The sequence below is a fragment of the Protopterus annectens genome, chromosome 10.part0, assembly GCF_019279795.1.
Source record: "Protopterus annectens isolate FY-2018-M chromosome 10.part0, PAN1.0, whole genome shotgun sequence".
NCBI classification, from domain to species: Eukaryota; Metazoa; Chordata; order Ceratodontiformes; family Protopteridae; genus Protopterus; species Protopterus annectens.
This window is the reverse complement of record NC_056744.1, coordinates 1,079,117,582-1,079,143,213: the sequence shown is the minus strand read 5'-3', so window position 1 is coordinate 1,079,143,213 and position 25,632 is coordinate 1,079,117,582. Positions and strand designations below refer to the sequence as shown.

General features: G+C 38.5%; 1 protein-coding gene across 1 annotated transcript in view; it reads left to right on the top strand.

Annotated features, from left to right (window-relative positions):
* The window catches only part of LOC122814241 (cytochrome P450 4B1-like), a 450,417-nt gene that overhangs the window by 263,590 nt on the left and 161,195 nt on the right, over positions 1–25,632 (top strand). The window contains exon 6 of the mRNA XM_044086839.1: positions 24,426–24,851. Coding sequence (XP_043942774.1) covers positions 24,426–24,851 — 426 coding nt within the window. The remainder of the gene's footprint in view (positions 1–24,425; positions 24,852–25,632) is intronic.

The window sequence follows — 25,632 nt, the reverse complement described above, 5'->3', positions numbered from 1 at the left end:
GGTGTTTGATAGCAGTAAAGTCATTTGGGAAAATGTAATGAGTACTTGGAAAAGAAAGAATAAATAACCGAAGATTATGGGAACAGATGATTAAAGGAGATGAGGTAATAAAACTGGATGAAGCTAAACAAACTTTTAGGTTAGTAAACTTTAATCAACTTTACATATGCAGGTATGATGTTACAGATGAAGGAGGATATGTATAGGCTGGATAGTAAATTTGTTAAACCACAAATAGTTGATTTTATAATTGAGGCCAGGTTTTACCTCATATCATGCGTTCCGGCCCCAAAACCCGGACCACACCACAAAAGGAGGAGGTGTATCCATATTCATAAAGGATACCCACACCTCCAGGTTGGCGGCAACGCACGAAGCTTCGGAAACCATCCAGGTGCAACTAACCATAGGCAAAACTGCTCTACAAATTGTAGCATGCTACAGGCCACCCTCTCAAACTCAGGAACCCCACACAGCCTTCCTGAAGACACTGGAGGGTATAAATGTATCTCCAAACACCATCATATTGGGTGACTTCAACTACCCGAATATAGACTGGGAACATTACTCAAGCCCTAACTTTCTAGCCCAACGGTTCCTGGAGTTCATAAATTCAAATGCCATGGAACAGCTAGTCACTGTTCCCACGAGAGGAGAAAATATACTAGATCTCATTGTCACAAACATGGGACAAAATGCTCCACACCGAAGTATATCCCTCATTGGTGAGATCTGATCATAAACTAATCTCACTGGAAATCCACATCCCTCCCCACCCCAAACAAAAGACCATAGTGAAGAACTTCTAAAGCAAACTTCACACTACTCAAGACTGGTGTGGTATCCTTCAAGGCCCCTGAGCCAGTGGAAACCACAACCCAAGCTTGAAGCTTACAAATGCCTTCTATGAACACCTCCAGGACTGCATGGATCAGGCAATCCCAAATAAAACCAAGACTCTTTCCACAAAGGGCAACGTCCAGTTGGTGGACCCCAGCCATTAACAAACTTTTACAATAAGAGGAGAAAGCTATTACATGATAGAACAAAATCCATAAAAGGGAAGTCACCCTGATCATTATTAGTAAAAATACGAGCACTATAAAATCAACTAAGGCCAATTTTGAGAGAAAAATTGCCATGGATTCAAAGGACAATCATAAGGCCTTTTCAGCTATGTTAGGAACCTGGGTGGAAACTCCCAGATATGCTCAGAATTAGTCCAAAATGATACAAAATCACTGAACCCACAGACATTGCCAACACACTGGCAGACAGGTTCAGTGCAAACTTCACCCTCTCCCCTAAAGGAGAGATAACTATCCCAGCCGAGTGTAGCCTCCCGGACATCTCAAATGCGAGGTGAAAGCTGCTCTCTAAAGCTAAAAACACAGCATCAATGGGACTGGATGGTGTCCCCGGCTGTGTGCTACATGAGCTAAATGAGGAATTAAACCCACACATAAGGCAGCTGTTTAATCTCAGCCTTACCACAGGATACGTGCCCAAGGAGTGGCGACGGCAAATGGTCCCACTCCACAAAGGCGGTGCCTCTACGGACCCTGGTAATTACGCCCCATAAGCTTAACAAGTCTAGTCTGCAAAGCTATGGAGAGGATCATAATGGAGCTCATAAACAAAGATATAGGGACTTGCAGACATTGGACCCGACCCAGTTTGGCTTTGTCAAGGGAAGATCATGCCTTTGAACTTGGTCGACTTCTTCAAACAGTCACCAAGGCCATTGATGAGGGAAAGGCAGTCCATACAGCCTACCTTGACCTTGCAAAGGCTTTCGACACAATACCCCACTCGGGTATTGTAGAAAAACTTACCAGCTTAAATGTAAACCCATATGTCACAAGATGGGTTGCAAACTGGCTTAAGGACAGAACCCACAGGGTTAGAGTTGCTGGCGCAGTCAGACTCCAAGCCGGTCACAAGTGGTGTCCCACAGGGCTCGGTCCTTGGCCCCCTATTGTTTGGCATCTACTTCTCAGAAGTACAGGCCAACATGGGAGGACTTTGGCTGACAAAGCTTGCAGACGACTGCAAACTGGGCCATAGTGGAAAGTGCATCGACACGGATATCCTTCAGAAGGGACTCACGGAAACAGATAGCTGGTGCCAGAGCCATGGCCTGAAGTTAAACGCCAAAAATGTATAGTCATACCCTTCGGGAAAAACAAGGTAACCCTAAGCTACCATATAGGTGGCAATCCACTAAGCACAGAAGAGGTTATCAGGGACCTGGGGACCCAGGTTGACAGTGGCCTTTCTTTGACACTCACGTTGCTAAAGTGGTTAGAAAGACCTTCTACATTGCCCACCTGATCATGAAGGGATTCACATCCAGATCTAGTGAGGTCATTGTTCCCCTGTACTCTTCACTTTTCAGACCAATGATCGAGTACAATGCCCCATTCGGGATGTATCTCACCCGACATCTGCAGCAATTGGAGAGACCCCAAAAGTTCCTCACCAAAAGGATAAAGGGACTCCAAAATCTGTCATATGCTGCCAGATTGAAGAAACTCCAGCTCTATTCAGTCGCATACCGACTGCTCAGTGGTGACAAGTGCGTGACATACAAGGCCATGTCGAACTCGGAATTAATGGACATGCTCCACCTCAAAAATCCAAATCCACCAAAACCACTAGAGCAAGCGACTTAAACCTTAGCACGGATATAAATAGGATGTGCTGAGGGATAGATTTATCACTCAGAGACTCCCTATGCTGTGGAATAAAATCCCGGTCCATGTGAGGCAGAGCACCTCGCTGACTCTGTTCAAGAGAAATCTAGACCTGTGGATGGGAGATTGTAGGTTTACCCCGGGAATCATCTCTGTGTCACTGCTGGACAGAGGCACAACAAACTAATGGGCACAGTATTTTTTTCATATAAGGTGGGTGAAGCCACAAAAATTTGGGCTAGGCTTATAAATGCCTTAGGGCAGATAGCCTACTATAAACCTATGAACCTATGAACCTAAGTGTTGGTGGGAGCCTTTCAGCCTTCTTGCTCTTGCCAGGGAATCTCGAGTAGTTTTCCTTTCCTCAACAAGAGTTTGGTGGAACCTTCAACACTCCAGATATAAGCTGATCCCAAGAAAATGCACTCCAATTGGAGTGCATTTTCTTGGGATCAGCTTATATCTGGAGTGTTGAAGTGTCTTTGTTGCTGCTTTTGGAATAAAGCATTTACATACTTTCCAGGATCAGGATTTATTTGTGCTTGGTACAGTGGTTTTCTACTATTATAAGTTTGCTTATTCTTCCACTTGCTCGTTGACTTTTTAAGAGTTTGGTGGAAGGAAGCAGGCAAAATTTTGGTGATTCTGAGGGCCAGCCTACCATGTCCTCACTGGGAGAACACAGTGCTCCTTCAAAAGCTCTTCTAGGCCTACTGCTGCAGCTTCCTGAAGGGAAGTGTTCCTCTGCCTACCAAATTTCCCCTCAGCTTACTAGTGCTGAGCAGTGCATTTGTGCAGCCTCACCTGCCTCATTCTGCACTGGGTTTCACCTAGTGCTTCTGCGAGGTGTCACCCTTCTGGCAAACCAAACCAACTCCCTTTCCCCTGTCCAGAATGGGGCACATCAGCAATAGCCATTCATCCCTGTCTGCACCAGCACACAAGGCACTAAGTAAACTCAGGTTATCTACTCTGTGGTCAGAGTTTTATCACTCTGTTTTGTTGAACTCATTCATATAAATGATATCGTGGGATCATGGGCCACCATGCTCAATCAACTGTGACTCAAGTTCAAAAGTGTGTGTGTGTGTGTGTGTGTGTGTGTGTGTGTGTGTGTGTGTGTGTATGTGTATCCACACACACACACACACACACACACACACACATATATATATATATATATATATATATATATATATATATATCTATATCTATATATATATATATATATATATATATATATATATATATATATATATAAATAATATCCCCGGGATTCAATAACACCTACACTATGTGTACACTAAGTGTACACCGTTCTGAGTGAACAAACAACACAGGCATAACTCGCACCTTATTCCCCCTAATTTTAGTTTTCCTTCTGATATTCTTGCCGCTTTAAATATTGGCAAAGATTCATAAAGGTTTTCACAAAGTGTAGACTAAATGTACACAGTGTAATCTTTCTGAGTGACTAGAAAGCACAAAAAATGTGATAAAAATGTTCTTGAATACATATCATGTACACGTAGTGTACACTTAGTGTAGGCTTTATTGAATCTGGCCCATGTATATAGAAGTCTAAATCTCAAGATGCACTCGCTTGAAGCACTACTCAAAATGGAGAACATCGACATTTGTGCTGTAACGAAGACCTGATGTAAAGTGGCAGAAGGCACCCCTGCACTACTAGGCTATAACTCATTCCACACCTTTTGGCCCTGAAACATGGACCGAACTTCAAAGGTGGTGGTGTCTCCATATTCATAAAGGATATGAACACCTCCAGGCTAGTAGCCCAGCATAACGCATCTGAGATATTTCAGGTACAACTAACATTGGGTAAAGTGGCAATCCAGGTCATAGCCTGCTATAGGTCCCCAACCGTGTCCCTAGACTCTCACTCCATGTTCCTAAGCACTCTGGAATCTATCAAGGTCCAAACCAATACTCTCTAACTAGGAGACTTCAACTACTCCTCCATCAAATGGGAAAACTATTCAAGCACCAATACACTGGCCCAATGCTTCCTGGAATTCATCCATTCCAATGCCCTGGATCAGTTCATTCTGACCCACATTAGAGGAAGCAACATCCTCGACCTGGCTATTACTAACATGGTTGACCATTGCTCTACACCAATAGTAAATCCCTCCCTGATCAGATCCGACCATAAACTAATCACCATGGAAATCCACATTTCACCCACACCCCACCCCCTCAAAGGTAACCACCTTGAAAAACTTCTCCAAAGCTGACTTTGGACTCCTAAAAACAGAGGTAGCTAACTTCATGGCACCCATGCCAATGAGAAATTGCTGCATGACTGCCGAATCATACACCGATGTACTGTACGAGCATGTACACAAATGCATGGAACTAGCCATACCCAACAGAACCAAGACTCTCTCCTCCAAAAAAAGGGAAGCCAATCTGGTGGTCCCCCATCATTAATAAACTCTGTAACAGAAGGCAGAAAAAGGTGAAGTCCCAAAACTGGAAAAACTTCCTTATTAGCCTCAACAAATAGTTGAGATCCCTCATCAAATCGTCTAAAGCCAGCTATGAAGGCAGAATTGCGGCAGACACTAAAAACAATCACAAAGCCATCTATAGCTATATCAAGAAAATCCATGGCAATATCCAGATTTGCTCTGATATACTACACAATGGTACCTCCTATAGTCAGCCAACAGATATTGCCAACACACTGGCTGACAGATTCAGTGCCAACTTTATCCCTGTCTCCCCTCCTAAAGGACCAATCACAATACTGGAAGAATGCCAGCATTACTGCAGCACAGGTTAAAGCTGCTTTGTTCAAGACCAAGAATACAGCTTCCATGGGATGCAATAATATCCTGGGCTATGTTCTACATGAACTACAAAGTGAACAGGCACCACATCTGTGTGCCCTGTTCAGTCACAGCCTCACCTCAGGCTTTGCCCCTACCGAAAGGGGCACTGCTGCAATCATCCCTCTCCATAAAGGGAGAGCAACTACTAACTTTGGGAATTATCTCCTCATTAGCCTGATGAGTCTGATATGTAAAGCTCTGGAGCACATCATCATGGACCTGATTAACAAAGATATAGGAAATCTCCAAACTCTAGAACCCATGCAATTTGGCTTTGTGAAAGGGAGATCATACCTGCTCAACCTGATTGACTTCTTTGAGTCAGTCACCAGGGCTGTGGATGAAGGTAAGGCAGTGCATACAGCCTACCTTGATTTGGCCAAGTCCTTTGATACCATTCCTCACTTGGGAATTATTGATAAACTTACCAAACTAGGCATCAACCCCTATATCACTAGGTGGGTTGTAAATTGGCTCACAGATAGAACACACAGTGTGAAAACAGTGGACTCCAAGTCAGACTGCCAACCAGTCACAAGTGGAGTACCACAGGGATCGGTCCTAGGTCCTCTCCTGTTCAGCATCTACTTCTCAGAAGTCCAGGCCAGCACAAAAGACTCTGGCTGACCAAGTTCGCAGACAACTGCAAGCTGGGAACCATTATTAACTCCCTAAGTGATGCAGACATCCTACAGAAAGGCCTCACTGAAACCAATGATTGGTGTCAAAACCAGGGCCTTAAGCTTAACTTCAAAAAATGTGTCGTCATCCCCTTTGGTAAAACTCAGTTCCCACTAATTACCACATCGATAGGAGCCCACTGAACACTGAAGGCATTATAAGAGATCTGGGGACGCAGGTTGACAACAACCACTCCTTCAACCACCACATTGCCACTGTGGCCAGAAAGTCTTTCTATGTGGCACATCTCATTACCAAGGGTTTTGCATCCAGGAAGAAAGAGGTCATCATCTCTGTCTACTTTTCCCTCATTAGACCAATTATTGAGTATAATGCTCCATTTGGCATGTACCTCACTAGACACCTGCAACAGATGTACCTCATGAAGAGGATCATAGGCATTAAACACATGTCCTACATGGACAGACTCAAAAGACTCCAGTTATTCTCTATCTCATATCACCTACTTAGAGGTGATCTCTGCTTGACTTACAAAGCCATGTCTGACCCAGATTTGTTAGAAATGCTACATCTAAAGAAATCTCAATCCCTCCACACCACAACTCCAGAGACCTCAACCTCATTACCACAATCAACAGAACATGCTAGAGGGACAGGCTCATCACCCAGAGAATGCTCATGGTCTGGAATAGACTTCCCATACATATCAAGCAGAGCACCTTGCTGACCCTCTTCAAGAGAAATCTTGATGAGTGGATGGGTAATAGAAAGTTCACTCTGGGGATCACTCCACTGGCTCTACTTGATAGAGGCACTGGGAACTAACATCGGGCGGCACAATGCCAGGGCACTTCTATGGGCTAGGCTTGTAAAGATTCCAGGGCCAAAATGTCAGGATCTGCTATACTGAGTCCCGAAACACAGAGACTGAATAGCCAAAAAAAAAAAAACAACAAAAAAACAGACTTACATATAATAAGTCCAAAATGGCTTTTTCCTGGAATATTCCCTTTTCTCTAATGTATGATAATCTCTGAGTTGGTACATGTATAATTTCAGAGCATGGGAGGAGTTATATTCCTGCAAAAAAGAAGTTTAAAGAAGAAGAGCAATGTTAATATTTGCCCTTCTCCTGAATTTTCGATCATTTTTTTGGTTTGTCACTATTCAGCGTTATGAGTACCGACATTTCAGTAGGGAGCCATAGATAGACAGATCTGTCTGTTTGTGTGTGTGCATGTATGTGTGATATGTGTATATGAGTGAACAACTAATACGTAAAAGTGCTGCCTAACAGCTAGTACACATCAACGGCTGGAAGGAAGGAAATTTAATGTATCTCCCTAGAGCATCATCATTCCACCTTCATGGGGAGCATGGCCCCCTGTTATAGAAGGAAGTAACAGTCCAGAAAATCACAAAAATGATAGGCCAAAGAAGAGCAATAAATATGATAGAGTGGACTATTGAGGATAAGAAAGAAATTATGTATTGTTACTATTGTGCAAAAAGCCCAGAATTTCCAGATACAACATATACAAAAAGATTAAGAGAGAAATTAGAGGAAAGAAAATACTTCCACAAGAAAAACTGTCAGAAGCTTCAAATAAAAAATTGAGTTCATTAATACAACAGATTTATGAAAAATAGTATATAGACCAAGAAACTTTGATCTGTTTGGAAAAAGAAGGATCTGAGGAAGTCAGATAAACAACAAAGCCTAGAGATTTTTGAAAAGTATAAAAAAGAAATATGGACATGGGGAAAGAAAGAGAGATTTGATATGGTGTAATACTTATGCAAAGGTGAAAGACAAATTAAGCAATATAAAGAAGACAGTCCCAAAGATATTCAAGGAGAAATAGAGGCAAAGGCATCCCGATATAGAAAATTTCACAATAAAAAAAATAATATCACAAAGAGGGAATGTAGAAAAGAAGATTAGTAAAGTAGAAGTTAAAAAAATAGAAGTTGAAGATATGGAGTGCCTGTGAAGTGAAGGATTTGATGTAGAAGGTCTAACACAGATTACATCACAGTATGATGGAACGAGCCCCCAGAGTAAGGAGAAGCAGGAAGATCATAAGACATCTAAAGAAGAAATAATGTGGTGTACTATCTATGCAAAGGAGAAAGCAAAACTAATCAATACAAAAAGAGCAGCACCAAAGATAATTGAAGAAAAATACAGGCAAAGGAATTCAGACATGATACACTGAAAACGTTACAATACAAAAAATAAGACAATAAAGAGGAAAAGTAGAAAAGGAGATTAGTAATGGAGAAGTTAAAAAAATAGAAACTGAGTTTATGGAGTAGTTGTGAAGTGAAGGATTCAGTGTAGAAAATCTAATTCATCAAGCAACACAACAGGCTAGAGCAATGTTGTTGTGTCTTTCGGCTTTTCCCGGTTAGGGGTCGCCACAGCGGAACTCCGGTCCGCTAATGATTGGCAGTAGATTTTACAACAGGATAGAGCAATGGACCTCCAAATTAAGGGGAAACTGGTGGAACAGGAAGTAATTGGTCAGGTGCCATATGAAGATATTTTGGAGCCTTCCACAGGAAGCCAGTATAAACGTTCATTTGAAGTTAGACAGCAAGGGAAGAACTGGAAACTATGGAAACTCTAACACAGTCAATGTTGAGGAGTGATAGGCCAGTGAGTTCCCATATGACAGAGCAATGGATGGCACACAATGAAATTGAAGAGAATGTGCCACAGGAAGATGCTATAGAACTTTCCACAGAATGCCTGTAGGAAACGGAAAACAAAAAAAATGTGCCCTCAGTTTAGAAGAAAATGAGCTAAGAGAAGAGTTGCTTGATTTAATAGAGATAGCTAGACATATTAAGATGAATGAAAGAAATAGACTACAGAAGGTCAATAAAACCTAAAAAGTCAGAAGTTTGATAAAACAATTGAATATAGTAATTAGGACTATTCATAGAGATCCATGCGATATAACAGAAGTAAACAGGATATATTACTGTGCAGTTAAATTAATAACTGATAAAGTTTTACCGCAAGAACACAGGGTTGTGAGGGAAAGGAAGGGGAGAAGTCAAATACCATCATGGAAGTATGTAATAGAGAAAACTATAAAGCAGAGTATAGAATAGGGAACAGATCTGCAAAATACTTTGAAAGATAGACATGATAAAAGCAATGTACAGCATTAGAACATATAAGGATCTATCATGCACTATGGCAAATAACAAACTAAAATTCTCAGCACAGGTGGGAAAACTTAGAAGATACACAGATAAATATAAAGGAAAAGTACAAAATAAGCAATTGATTGATGACCCCAAAAAGTTCTGCAGAGAATTGGGAAACAAGGCAAAATGAATTGAAAGATCACCAAAAAAAGAAGAAATAGATATATTTTGGAGAAGTATTTATAAAGATTCTATGGAACATAACAAAGATACTAAGTGGATAGAAGAAGTAAAACAAAGAATAAGAAATTTAAAGGTACAGCATATGAAATGGGATGAAGTAACAGCCAGAGAGATTGAAATCAAGTTAAGAAAAGCTCCAACTGGAAAACTCCAGGCCCAGATGCAGTACCTAACTTCTGGTTAAAAAGTATTAACATCTTTGCACAAAGATTTAGCCATGAGTAAGAACTATTTATATGTACACCTCAAACAGACACCAACCTGGCTAACAACAAGAAAAACAATGTTCCTACTTAAGAGTGAACTTGCAAGCTACCCTAAAAATTATAGACCAATAACTTGCCTTCCGGCAGCATATAAACTATACACTGGAATGGCTGATAGAGTTTAAAGTCATTTAGAAGAAAGCTCAATTATGGCAATAGAACAAAAAGGGCATTAAAAGAAAGTCATATGGAACAAAGAATCATTTGTTGTTAAATAATGCCGTAGTGGAGAACTATAAAAAGGGGAAGAATCTAAGTATGGCATGGATTGACTACAAAAAAGCATTTGACAATATCCCACAGTCATGGATAAAAGAGTGCTTAAAAATGTATAAGATACACCCTACACTGACTGACTTCATTACCGTGAACATGAAACAGTGACAGACCACTTTGCAATTAAGCCATGGTAAAGGGCAAATTATTATTCCAGGGATAAAAATTCAAAGTGGGATAGTCCAGAGTGACTCTCTGTCACCGCTGCTATTCTGTCTTGCCCTTAACCCATTAAGCTCTCTACTTAACAGCTTAGGCCATGGCAAAAATTTGGCTCCTAGAAAACAACAAAATGTGAAGACTTCTCATCTTCTCTTTGTCAATAATTTAAAACTGTATAGCTTATCAGATGAGGAACTGCAAGTTGTCAAAACTTTTTCAGATGATATAAGAATGTCATTTGGTCTTGATAGATGTGAAAAAGCAACCTTTAAAGCAGGAAAGCTGCAGCACCAAGAAAATATCAGTTTGGGACAGGAATGTGATATAAAAGAACTTGAGAAAGAGGGAGTGCATGAATACTTGGGAACTGATGAAAGATCAACAATAAAATGTAAACAAATGGAAATAAAACTTAATAAGGTATACTTTAGAAGACTTAAATTAATCCTGAAAACAGTGTTGGCATCTAGGAACAAAATCTAAGATATAAATCAATTTGCTCTTACTGTCTTAACTTACAGTTTGGAGTGATTGACTGGCCCCAAAACACGTTGGATAGATTAGATAGGAAAACAGGAAGGATGCTTCATGCTCACCAAATCATTTACAAAAATCAATGGATACCAAGATTATATATTCCCCATTCTGAAGGAGGTATGGGCTTCCTTGAACTTGATTACATGTATAGATCTGTAATCGTGAGACTGCACACACATATCTGCTGACCTCACAAGACCCAAATGTAGTAAACGTTTTGGAACACGAGGAGAATAAATCTAAGATGACTTCCCTGCTTAGTCTAGCAGAAGCATATCAGCATCAAGTAGGAATGGAAATCAAAACACAAGTAGATAAAAAACAGGCAGCAACTGAATATGCCAAAAAACAAAAGAAAGTATATAAGGTGAAGGACCAGATGAGAAGGCAAGAAATGTGGAAAATGCATATATATAATTGCAAGTATAGAAAGCTTCTTAAAGAACCTCATGTTAATCAGGATCAAATGCAGGAATGGTTAAGGAGAGGCAAATTCAAACCAAGAGATGAAAGGTTAATATTGGTGGCCCAAGATAATGGGATGCATACACATTGGTTTACAAAGTCCATTGAACATGTGGGCGAAACAGACAACTGTAGCTTTTGTAAAACAGAATTGGAAACAGTTGCATACCTCGTTGCTGGTTATGACATACTAATGGCAGAAGGACTGTATACTGAACTGTTTTAAGTTTCTGAGGCCATTTTTGCTTGGGCTAAAGGAAGTCTCTCATTGATCAGTGGCAGGAAAAACATTACAGCCTGCCTCCCCTGTAGTGGTTACTGAAGGAAACCTATTTATGGCCATTCGGGTCAATTCAAAATCCTAACATTCCTTAAAACTAAGTTGTAAAATTGACTCAAAATAGACAACTTTAGGAAAACACTAAACAGGTGGACCTGATACATGATCTGAAGAAAAAACCACTTTAACTATGTAATCTTGTTATTTGCAAGTTTAATGGAGAATAATTGAGCATTTTCTTTTGCTTTAAAATAGATTTCTATTAAAAACGTATTTAGAGCACAACCAGATTTACTTTAATTTCCTGTTTGCACTTATTTTAAATCGAAATATCAAAACTTGCATTTTATCTGTCTTTTGGCTAAATCTTGTGTGGGGTCATTTACTGCACTATTATAACTTGTTGATACTTTAACCTCTGCTATCTCTAAAAAAAATTACTTCCTGGCCTTGTTTCCACTTTTCTGAGATTTAAAATTCGTTCAGCTTGCTGTTCTTGAACTCTTTAAGTTCGGTGAGGCCAGTTTGCTTGGGGTAAAGGAAAGGCTCTGTTGATCAGTGGCAGTCAAACATTCAGAGCCTGCCTGCCCCTGTGGGAGTGGTTACTGATTTAAACTGTGTTTATTGACCATTCTGGGTCAGTTCCGAATTGGTTCATCTTCCTCTTTAAACCAACGTCTGGGTTTGCTTTTAGATAGCAACAGGAGCGCCTATGAGGTTTTTAAATATTTGCCACAAAGTATGCTTCACTTTTTCCCTTAGCTGCTCATTTTCTTTAACACCATATTCTCTTCTAAGGCCTTCACTGGTCCATTAAGTAATCCAGATGTTAGACTATTAAACCAAAGCTACTTACTTTAATGGTCTAAGATGACCCTGTCCTCTATTGGTCTGTCCTAATTTTTTCCGATTACTCTACATGTCCAAAGGTCAGTCAATGTAGGATTTCCAGCTGGTGAATCTGGGTTATGAGGCAAGACAACTGTCTCATGTTCACGGACAGTCTCTTCTCCTCCAAACAGGTTTATATGTAATGCAACTATATTTGCCAAACTGGATACTCTTTTTCCCAAAAACATTGTTAGCAGTCGGGGGAGAAGCAAGCTCACACAACACAATTCCAGTATCAAAGGCCCTTCACATCAGCACCAAACACATAAATACAAAAGCTACCGTTTGCTCAATTAAAACTTCCTAAGCAACAGAGACCTCAGCAGACATCCAAGCAAAGTAGATGCCAAACAAACCACACACTAACCCCAAACTCATTGTACTGCAGCACTGGCATTAAGGCTAATAACACTATTCTTGTTGGGTGACTCTATTTCAGACACCTGCGACCCGCTGACCAGGGAATTTAAAACCAAGGTTAGTAAGCTTTCTGTTGGCTGCTAGGGGTCGCACAAATGCGCCTCAGGCACTCCAAAGCGAGACCAACATGACCCAGTCATTTTACATGGAGTGTGAAAGACCGCAATAGGTTCAGGACTACAAGAGCTCTCTAATCATGTAGGGCCCCGGCTTGATGCCATGACCTTGAGATCTTACCCTCACCTAGAATGATGCCACTAAAGACTAGATGACTTTAACGATGGCTAAAAGTTAGTGTCATCCAAGGGGATCCCTGTGGATTGGGTAACTGTCTCGCCACTCAGTGGGCATGAACTGAGGTGAGGCTTGATTAACATGACCTTAGGTGAGGCTTCATTTGCTTAGCGGTGATCTGGCCCAGATGGTCTGGTTAGAGATGTTTGTACCGTGTGGCGTTATTACTGGAAGGCAATCTTCATTGAGATGGGCCATTTAGGGGTGAAGGGGAAGTTGGCACTGAATCTTAACCTCAAGATTGCAATATCCCTGCTCTCCTATATGGAGAACATCAATATCTGTCAGAGCAGAAAACCCGGTTGCCTCCAGATGCACCCCAGCATACCAGGCTATACTGTATCATTTGGGTTTTGGCCAAATCTACCGAACCACAAAGGAGGAGTTTCAGATCTCAAGGTATCCTTACCCCCAGGCTTTGTGGCATTGCATCCTGGGACCTCCATTTTGCAACTAACAGTGGGCAAGAAAGTTTTGTTTATAGGGAGGCGACAGACCAGATTGGCAAATCCGGATTTGGATGGCTTTCCTAAAAGTGGAGAACATGAAGATCTCTCGAACCTTATATTGGGATTCAAACACTCGAACATTGCAGTACACTACTGCCCAGCATTAGCCCAAAGATTTTCCCGGAAATTATAAATCAAATGCTATTTGGGAAACTAGTACCACTCCTACAAGGGGCAACATACTGACCTGATCATTAAAAGGGGACTTTTATGCTCACACCAGATAATCCTCATTGGTAACATAGACCATAATTAATTTCACTGGATGTAATGACCAGGTCTAGATATTGGAGCCCGGGCTATGGTTAGGCCAGTGAATTTATGAATCAGAACTAAAGCTTCTCGTTAGGGACATGATAGTTTCCCATTAATCTATAAACACCCAGTCATTCAGGCTGTTGGTCTAGTCTAAATTTTCCGTTTAGAAACTGAGAATCCATATAGAATGCTTGATGGACATCTCCAGGATGCATGGATCATGCTATCCCAAACAAAACCAAGACCCAATCATCCAAAGGCAGGCGTCCAGTCTGGTGGACCCCTGCCATAAATAAACTGTACAACAGAAGGGGAAGCCTACACAGTTGACAATAGGTGCCAGTTCATATTGTAGTTCATGTAGTACACAGCCGGGATGTCATCTGGTCCCATGGATGCTGCATTCTTGGCTTTAGAGTGCGTTTTGTACCTGTGTGGCCGTTATTACTGGAATTTGGCAATCTTCGGTATTGAGATGGGTCATTTAGGGGTGAGAGGGGTGAAGTTGGCACTGAATCGATCTGCCAGGATATTGGCAATATCCTTCGGATCAGTATATTTAATGCCATTCTGTTTTAGCTCAGAGCAGATCTGAGCATTGCCATTTAGATTCTTGACATAGTTATAGAATGCTTTGTGGTTGTCTTTGGAATCTTTGGCAATTTTAGTTTCATAACTAGCTTTGGAGGATTTTATGAGGCATCTCAGTTTCTTACTGAGGCTAGTAAGGGAGTTTTTTGCATTCTGGGATATTCCTCTTTTCTGCAAAAGTTTCTTCCTTTTGTTGTAAAGTTTGTTTATGGCAGGGGACTACCAGATTGGCTTCCTTTTTTTGGATGAGAGCATTTTGGTTCTATTTGGGATGGCACGATTCATGCATGAGTGGATGTGCTCGTACAGTGCCTTAGTGTAGGATTCAGCAGTTGAACTTTCAGTTCCTGTCTGCATGGGTGTCATGAAGTTTGTCACTTCTGACTTGAGTAGCATGAAGTTGGCTTTGGAGAAGTTTTTTATTCTGGTTTCTTTACTGGGGGGGTGGGGGTGGGATGCGGATGTTAAGGGTGATTAGCTTATGGTCAGAAATGACAAACGAGGGGGTGACCATAGGTATGGAGCACTGATTTCCCATGTTGGTTATGACCAGGTCTAAGATATTGGAGCCCCTGGTGGGACTATGGATTAGTTGATCCACGGCGTTGGAATTTATGAATTCCAAGAACCGTTGCGCAAAGGTGTTGGGACATGAGTAGTTTTCCCAGTTAATGGCAGGGTAGTTAAAATCACCCAGTATTAGGGTGTTTGGTTCTATCTTAATATTTTCCAGTATGTTTAGAAAGGTGTAGTGAGAATCTTGGGGTATGGTGGGGGATCTGTAGCAAGCTACAATTTGGATTGCAGTCTTACCTAGTGTTAGTTGCACTTGGAGAATTTCAGACAGATTGTGTTGGCCAACTAGTCTGGTGGTGTGAATATCCTTGGTGAATATTGACACTCCTCCACCTTTAGTGTTTCGGTCCTGGTTTGGTGGCCGAAAAGTGTGGTAAGAGTTGTAGCCTGGTATTGCAGGGGTGCTCTCTGGAACCTTGAACCAGGTCTCAGTTACTGCACAGATATTGATGTTCTCCATTTTTAGGAGTGCCTCGAGAGAGTGCATTTTGAGGTTTAGACTTCTAGCATTAAGTAGCATTACCTTCAGATTTTGCATGCTTGTACCTGTTACGGTAGTGGTTTTGTCCTTTGAAGTTTGCCTAAAAAAGGCACTATAGGGGTGGCAAGAGCCTTAGCCAGTAACCTGAATCCCAGGGGCGACAGGTGCAGACCATCTCTGGCAAAGCATGGTGGTCTGTCAATCATGTCATCCCAGGCAGACAGATACTGGATCCCCTTTGAATGACACCATAAGCTTAGCCAAATGTTGAAGTCAATCATTTTATCCTTATATTGTGGTATCATTCTGGGTGAAGGCAAAGATGCTACTCAGGGCTAGGGTCATACCTGCCTGGGCCACATAATCCGAGAGCTCTTCCATGTCTCTTTTCATGTAGTCCAGGAAGGTACGTCTCAAGTCATTCACTCCAACATGGACAATGACAGAGTCATATTTGTACTTGTTGTGGAGTGACTTGAGTGCATGCGTTATGTGGCGGATCCTGGCACCCGACAGGCAGCTGACTGTAATTTTCTCCTTATTCAACCTGGTGAGAGGGACATCAGTGTGCCGGACTATAGAGTCACCTATGACTAAAGTGTTAGGTACATTGTCTTGCCTTAGGAGCTGTTGCTGGGTGGCACACTGGTGTTGTGAACTATGTGACACATTGGTTGTGATTGGTGTTTTGTTTGCGTTTCAGCTTCAGAGGTCTTTGTTGCTTGGGCAGGTTACAGTTAAGGGCCTCTGCATATGTGGATTTAGTGTTGCTATATGTGGGTGTTGGTGGTGCGGGTTTAGAAGGGCTATGTGTTGCTTGAGGTGTAGTGTGGGTGTTAACTTTCTCCTCTTGACTGTTGCTAATCTTGGGTGGAAGAGCTTTGCTTCCATTTTGGCTATGTAAGTGCATCTCTCACAGGTTGTAGTGTTGGGTGGTAGGTGGAGAGGGTTGTCTGTGTACATGAGGCAATTGCTGCATTGCCCCAGTATGCTAAGATTCACCAGGTGGACAGGAGAAATCACCGGAAGCTGACCCTTGGACATGCCTGGTTTGGGGCTTTTTCTTTCTTTGTAGAAAGTATAGGAGCTGTTTCCTTAGCAAGGTACTTTTGCAATTATAGGCTGTTTAGTGCCTACTATTAATTTCTCCTTGTTAACAAGGAGAGTTCAGTGTATGTATGAGTTTAAGGCTTCCTAGTGCTTTCCAGCAGGTATTAGAGAAGTCACAGGGATGCTTAAAGGTAAGATTGAAAAGAATGCACTCTGCAGTGTGCACTAGAGAAGTTAGATGTGAAAGTAGGTAACTTGAGTTTTACCTGTTTAAAAAGTTAAGGTTTAGTGGAAGTTACTATTTTTAAAACAGCAAGATGGATTGAAAAATTGGTCACTTTTGTATTTTGGTACTATGAAATACTGTAGGATGGCCAATAAATTTAAATAATTGAAGGGGTGGGATTTCAAAACTGATGATTTTGTGATTACTCACATAAGCCAGTGAAAGTAGAGAGAAATGAGATATATGGTCAGATTAACATAAGAGGCGGGCAACTAGAAAGACAGTGGTATTTAACAAGACAACTTAAATGGGTTGGAAAAAATTCTGCCTGACTCAGAACAGAGAGAGCTGTGGTCTCTTTTGAAGTTTTAATATGCTGTTAAAACAGAATGCAAGCAAAACACAAGGTAAAGAAAACAAACTACAGTATTCAAAATATAGAAAGGCAATACAGTAATACAAAAAATAAAAGCAAACTAACCTTTCCTTCACAGCAAAGTGTAGCAGAGTCTGGATGAGCCTTTCTGAGACTTTCTCAACATCTGGTTACCTAAAACACTTGATCTCCCAGAGGCTATGTCCTTTGGAATAGAAAGGGCTCACCGGTCATTAACAGCTACCAGCAACATTAATAAAAAACAACCAAGGTCAGTCATAGTAAAGTTTTTCTCTTCATCTAATAGAGTTAGTATTAAAGACTGCCTGGTCTAAGTCTCCTTTGAAATACAATGATTCTTTAATTCATTTTGACAATGACTATTCAACAATGGTAATTGCCAAGAGAAAGACATTTTTAACTTTAGTAAAAGAATTAAAGAAAATACAGATCAAAACTCACCTTTTGTTCCCTGCAAGATTAAGGATTTTCCTTCCTGAAGGATCAAAGATATTTGAAGACTTGGATTCTGCACTGGCATTTGTTAAAGCTCATAAACTGCTGGAGAAAATAGAAGAAATGGAATGGGCAAGTCCTTCTCTTAAAAGAATGGCTTCTAATTCCACTTGGAAAACTTCTGAAAAACAAGAGACAAAAAAAATAAATGAACCAAGTTTATAATGTACACATATGTTTCACTTGTCATACGGACTTTGTTACTAACAAATCCATTTTTGTTGTAATACTCCTTCAAGGTAAGATTTTCTCTTCATCATTTATGATGCATATTCATACAAGTTATATACACACTTTAAGTAAAATTTTTATAGTGTTAATATTGTTTACCATTCTCTTCCATATACAGTCACCATGCATCATATGTTTCTTTTGTGCTTCAGGCTCTATTCTAAAAATAGTTAACAGACATGTTTATTAAATTAATATATTACATTTTCTCACACATCATTTTACGTTAGTAATGACTCTACAGCTAGCTTTGTTGTTTGTGTCAGTCAGTCTCATATGCTGCAGTGCCTTTATTATGTGTTTTTTATATCATATTTTATTTAAATTTATACAGTCATGCTGTTATTTGTTTTAACCTATATAGTTACTTTGTTCTTGGTAGACATGACAAGCTGGCAAAAGTGTGTTGTTTTTTTTTTTTTTTTTTTTATGATGGAAAAGGGCATCTTTTATTTAGTGAAATGTATTGAAATGTGCTTGTGATGTTCTTGACCTGCTGTGGTGCTGTGATTCCCTGCTTCATTTGTTGCCTTTGAATACAGTATTGGAAAAGACTCATGTTACTTCCTTTTTTGCTCTAACAGTTATAATAGGGCCTTTGAAACCTAGCTGTCACTGAATGCTTTGCTATACACTTAAAAATAACTGTTTGCCTTTGTCCCTGTGGATTACCCACCGATTTAATAACTAGAGACAATTCCTGCATGTTGCTCACCTCATGCAGGCTATCCATGAGCTTCCACTGCTTCATAATCATCCATTCAACCTGAAAACACCATTAACTTCTTTGCTTCGTATTTTCGGCAATGCAACGCCTACTGATGATGTCAGCGCTAAGAGACATGTATCTCCAGGAAGTACTGAGCTTAGAAATCGCTGAGAAGTAACTTTAATAGCTTAGAACTTTAATTGCTATACTCAATATGTTTTAATTTTTACTTGATTTGGAGGCTACATGACAGTTTCTTGAATACCTCATTATGGAATACATAAATCACAATCTCCTGAGGCAAGAAAGCATGTAGGGAAAAAGAGAAGAATAAGGAGAAAAATGAAAGTGCATAAGGTGAAGATATAACTGTAAGTACATCTATATTCACCAACAACACTCATAGCAATGTAACCTTACATATACTATTTATGTTACTTTGTCATTTCATGTTTTTATAGTATAATTTAATCTATGTCAGTTTTAAGTTATGCATTTAATGCATCTTGTAATGAGATTAATCATACTAGACATCTGCTGATTTGTTAAATAGCAGCCATGAATACCTGTTTTTACACACTTGATCTATAGATTCATATTGTAAGAATAATCTCTGCCTAATATAGTACAGTTACTGTATTTTCTTGAGTTAAAATGCAATAATAATACTGTTCTCTTGTGTTGTAAGGGCTTAACATTAACTCATCAGCAAGCTTATTCATAAGTGGATAGTGAAATGTGGACATAGAGTTAATATCAATTGGTTTCAATAACATCTTAAACTTTTTTAATCTAGAACCATGGTTAACTCTCACTGATATTTCATCAGGCAAATCATTTCTTGCATAAGATTGTTATCAATTGCATTTTTATAATTATACTTATTTATCAGTACCTATTATACCTTTTTTTTGTTATTTGTTCACATCTACACTTATACTTCTAAGGAAAGGATTGTATTATAACATATGAATACACTAAGGTTGATTGCATTATTTAGATGAACATGACAGTTGTTATGATACTATCATCTTGGTCATATATAATCTTACCTGATGTTCAGAAACTAATATAAATTGTTCTATTGATAAATAATAGCTACTATTTAACACTAGCTGTAAGGTTATAGATCAATTTACTCAGTCTTATTTATTACTTAAATGTTACAAGTTAATTAAGGTAGTTCTCTTAGTTTATTCTATCCTTGGACATATACAATCTATATATAGTATGTTTTTTCTTCTTAGCTATCTTTTCATACTTGATGAGATATTCAAAATATAACCTTATATGTTTAATTGCTAATACTTTCTAGTTCTATTTCACATTTTAATTACATAATATATGCTATTAGTGGAGGCTGTGTTTTGTTGCTATTGCTTAAGGATTTGTTCTCAGTGGCTGATGTCATTGAGACGAGGAGTTTATAACTACAGGCGGGGAGCTGTATTGTGTTTTTTTAATATGAAACATGTTATCATCTTGACAAAAAAGTTCTTTTTGACATCCAGTGTACCTTATATGCAGAGAAATATTAGATATAAAGTCTATGAAATACATATTTCTCACAATAATTTAAGGTTTATTATTCACAGGTTAAACAATTTTTTTAAGTGAGATCAACTAACTACATACATGATACTGATATGCTACTAATCAACCCTATACACATTATTATATAATATGACTACATTAAGAGGCTTATCAATTAACATAAATGGCTTGAATAACCTTTATAAAAGAAGTAGTATGTTCAAATACCAAGCATTACACAAACCAAACAATCTTTTTACAAGAAACTCACTTAGTGAAAGATAATATTAAGTTTCTAGATGCAAACAAATCCATAATTATTACAGGTTCAGAACATATATAAAAGAAAAGAGATGTGGCCATCCTATGGAATAAATCATCCCCTATACCTAAAATAATTAAAACATATCAAGACAACAGAAGACTGTTATGTTTGGCCATAGTTGAAATAAACAAAAAATTATATACTCTAATAAACAATTATTGGTTCCCAGGTATTGGTACCAATACTGTCAGACAACTTTTAAATCAAATAATATCCCATTCCGAAGGAAACCTTATAATGGCAGGTGATTTTAATTGCATTTTAGAACTAAAAGATACAACTACACTAGGGAAAAGAAAAATTACACCACAAGCTAAGCAGTTAACAAAATTCATGGACACATACCTACTTAAAGACATTCATGACTTTGTAGAACATAACTCATTACAATATACATTTTATTCTAACAGACACAAAACATTCTCCAGAATAGATAGAATATTATTCTCTACACAGATAATATATGATCTAGCTAATAGTAAAATTATATCCTGCCCAATTTCAGATCATAACTCTATTACATTTGAGCTCAATATTAACAATATTCTCAATGTTCAAATAAAAAGAATTCCAGCATACCTTATACAACTCAAAGAATTCCAATCATTCCTAAAAGAAGAAATATTAAACTTTATAACTGTAAATTCAACTTCCAATACACATGACATATATGTCTGGGATGCCCTTAAAGCATATTTATATGGGCAAATTAATGAATGGTATTACAATAAAAAGAAAGTTTTGGAAAAAGATATCAGAACAGTATAGGATAAACTAGATACAATGCATCTCAACAATAAAGATTATCTTACTTCCAAAAATATAAGAGATGAGATAAATAAACTAAATGAAGAATATAGGACTATTCTTCATCATAAAACGATGATCACTCTCAAAAAATATAAATTTCTTGCCTACTATTTAAATTCTAAACACCTAACCAACCTCAAAAACAAAACCAAAAGACTAAACAAACATAATAACATGAAAGATATATACTCTAAATGGAAGAAAAAGGAAGTACACAGTATATAAGATATAATAGAAGAATTTAGAATTAATTTTCATGAAATCAATCAAAACATACAACAAATAGAATCAAAGGATAAAATAAAGGATTTTATTAATCAAAACATATAATAAACTAAATAAACAACAAATAAACTTTATCGATAAACAAATCACTTTAACAGAGGTACAAAATCAAATTAATAAGCTTAAACCTAACAAAGCACCAGGAAATGATGGCATAATTTCCGAAATTTATAAGATTATGCCCAAAATAGCTATCTCCCTTTTACATAATGCATATAATGCAGCCGAAAAGGATACCATACTACCTCCTTCATGGAAATATACATTCATATCACCCATTCTAAAATCTAACAAAAACCCTCAAAATTGTTCCTCATACAGACCCATATCCTTATTAAATATCGATTATAAGATGTTTATGAATATATTCACTGAAAGACTAAAGACGTTTCTACATCAATTAATAGATGGTGATCAAACAGGCTTTGTGATCAATAGAAGCACCATTGATAATATAAAGCGAACACTAGCCCTTATTGATTTTTCTCAAAGGAAAAAAAAGAACTTGACATTAATTAGTCTTGACATAAATGCAGCTTTTGATTCAATTAATTGGGATTACTTGTTCACACTTCTAGAGTATTTAAACTTCTCATACAACTTTATTAATCTCTTAAAACATTTATATGAAGGAACTTTTGCTTATATTAAAATCGGCTCATACATCTCCAATAAAATTCCTGTCATAAAAGGTACCAAACAAGGTTGCCCCCTTTCCCCATTATTGTTCATGCTGATAATGGAACCATGGGCAAATAATATAAGAAATAACAGCAACATAGAAGATTTGGAAGTAGATAAAGATATAATAGCTAAAATCAAGTTATTTGGTGATGATGTACTTATCACCACAAAAGGAAATGAATCTTCTATATTATCCTTATTTGATTCAATCAAAACTTTTCAAAAGATTTCAGAGTTATCTTTCAATGATAATAAAACTAAAATTCTACCCATATACTCAAGAATAAGTAACAAATCTAATTATTATGTTCAACAAACTCCAAATATAGACCAAATTACATATCTTGGAATTATTACTGCTAGAGATGTTAAATCAATAGTACAACTAAACTATAACAAGTGTTTTGAAAATATCCAAAATTTACTTTCTAAATGGAATATGATATTATTCACCATAGAGGAAAGATTAACCTTTATAAAAATGATAATTCTACCAAAAATGTTGTATATTATGCAATCTATTCAACTTCTTCCTTCAAAAAAGTTTATTAATAAGTTAAATACTTTATTACTAAAATTTTTCTGGTCTCCAAAAAAAAAAACAAGAATAGCATTTAATCAACATCTTAATAGCTGGAATAATGGCGGGATAGCATTTCCAGATTTAAATCTTTACTCGACTTCCTCCATAATCAGAACAATTACACAACTTTTAGACACTACATATTCAGCCAAATGGAAGTTACTTTGGGAATTATCAGCTATGCAGTTAATAACAAGGCCCTCAACTGACAAGTTAGAAATAATAAGCAATCCTACACTATGGATTTTAAAAGATTATTTTGCCACTTATACAACTTCTAGTCATACTGCTAGTTACATTCATTATATCATAATTAACTTTAGAAATTTTACATATAAACATCCTAAATATAAATAATGTTTTTTTTATTATTCCCCATAGCATTCCACACAGGAAATTCTTTTAACCTCAGATTCAAACAAAATCTCCATCTTGTGTACAAGCTTTCTGCATTTGTTTTAAATGGGTCTTACCAGTGGTTACAGTTTGTACAAGAGTATTTTACAGAGCATTTTATAGGGATACCAAAAACTGCTTCATAAAAAAGCACCTCTTATTTATCATATTGTATATGTAGCTGTTAACCTACTAAGTGGACTGGCTCAGGGAGTGGACCTTTTTCAACCACTGCAAGCCATGCCAAGTTGCACAAATACATTCCAGTGCACTTTTACAAAAAATCTATTATTTGTAGTTTACAGTAGTAAACACATGCAGTCAAGTACAATGTATACTTTGATACCAGCCACTGTGGTGTGCTGGGTCACTTTAACAGATAACCTTCTTTGCCTAAGTAGCCCATCTTATACCTTGGCATGCAAGTTTAACAGATAGATCCAAACATTGAATCTGATATTGTCAATTTTCGTTCCATCCTCAACTGTTGGGTTTGGATCCGAGCCCTTGGATCTGACTCTGCCATTGTAAAAGCTTGTGGCAACCTTGAACTCTTGAGCTTCTCCCTTACCCAGAATGCACTACCCCATCACCCCAGATCTCGATTTCTGCTTCCAGCAAAAAGACGTGGTCTGTTGTTCACTTGAGCTTGGGTGATAAGTAGCTTTTAAAAACTTATTTTTTTTTCAATCACTTATAACTTATTTTAGCTAAAGCTTTTTTTGTTTACATATTAGTTTTTCACCCTTCCAGCAAATCTCTGTTTTCTTTCTTGATTACCATTCATGATATTTCTGGTTACTATTGTTAGTAACCCTCTTTTCTTCTACAGTTACCATAGTCTTCAGTACCATTGTTGGTACTTTCTTTCCTTTCCTTCTATTAACAAAAAAAGAAAAAAAAATAACTTCCTCCATTAAAAGTTGCAGTTCTGTTTGCATTCCTGTTATTGTTCTTGTTGTGATTGTGCTTGGCCTTTTGCCTTCATGAAAAGCTGACAAAGAAAAGACCTTGTCTGGGTTCATAAAATGTCAGAAATGTGGTCAGAAGATTCCTATGTCTGACTGGCACACTTTGTGTGTTTTTTCCCCGAGGTCCTCTCCAGCTCCAGGAGAACTGTGCTATCTGCACACGTTCAACCTTAGGGTGTTTGTAGAGCACAGGAATAAACTTATTCCAAAGGAACTTTTTTCTTTATCCTTTGACAAAGCTAAATCTGAATGTTCCAAAGAAAAACCTAAAAAGACAGCTCTTACTTCTCCAAGCACCTCTTCTGTATTCTCCAGGTCCTTGGAAAAATCAATGAATAGAACTTCTTCTGATCTTATAGTTCTGTTGGAGTATATGAAGAAGAAGCAGAAATCATGGGATCCGGTCCTTTCTTCAGCTTCATCTAAGTTCAACTACAAGCCCTTGGATCCATTGGCTTCTTTGAATCAGAAGTCTCTGACAAGTAAAAATTTGTCGGATCTAAAGATCTCAGATCAGATAGCCATTTTACCAATTCTACGTAGAATTAGGTAATCTCCTTTGGTGGACCCGGTTTCAACTATAGTGCCTTCCCCTCTTTACAAAGACCAAAGTCCCTATCAGCTCTATCCACCTGTTCATCCAGACATCTCACCAAAGAAGACATAGAGAAGCTAATGAAAAAGATTATCTCGGCGCAGAGCAAGCCAGCCCTTTTCTCAGCTACTACTCCCTTGGGTTAGGAAGTCCATGCATCCACTACTCTACCAATTCCTTCTATAGAGTTCTCAGAGCCCTTGCATCTAACTCATCTGGCATTGTCTTTTTTGGATCAGAGGATTCCGGTATCACCAGATCCGAGAATTGCTCTAAGCTCTTCGGGTCTGTTGAACCTGGAGATCTCTTGGAGTCGATTCTATCCTGTCAGGTCTGAGGTGCTGCAGTCAACTCTGGGGGTTTTCAAGCCATCTCTGCATTTCAGGGCCTCAACGAGGTCAGTTTGAGTCCAAATTTGTTTTCCAGGCAGCCATCCTCAGAGCAGGTCTAGGGATCAAAGGTTTGGCCTCTCAGATCTGTGTCATTATGCTTCTCCAGGACAGTCTGCCTTCAGGGTTTGGCAGAAAGCTCTGCCTGCACCTCATACCCAGGCAATGCCTCCCTCTTTGGATCCTATGTCTTCTTCTTTTCTGCTTCTGTGCCTTGAGTCTCAGCTATCTTCTTTGCAGGGTCAGCCGATACTAAAACCTCAGGCTTCCCAACAGGGTATTCCCCATCTTCTGATACATCCTTGAAGTATCCCACTGAGTGGTCCCTAAGAAGGGGACATGCAAG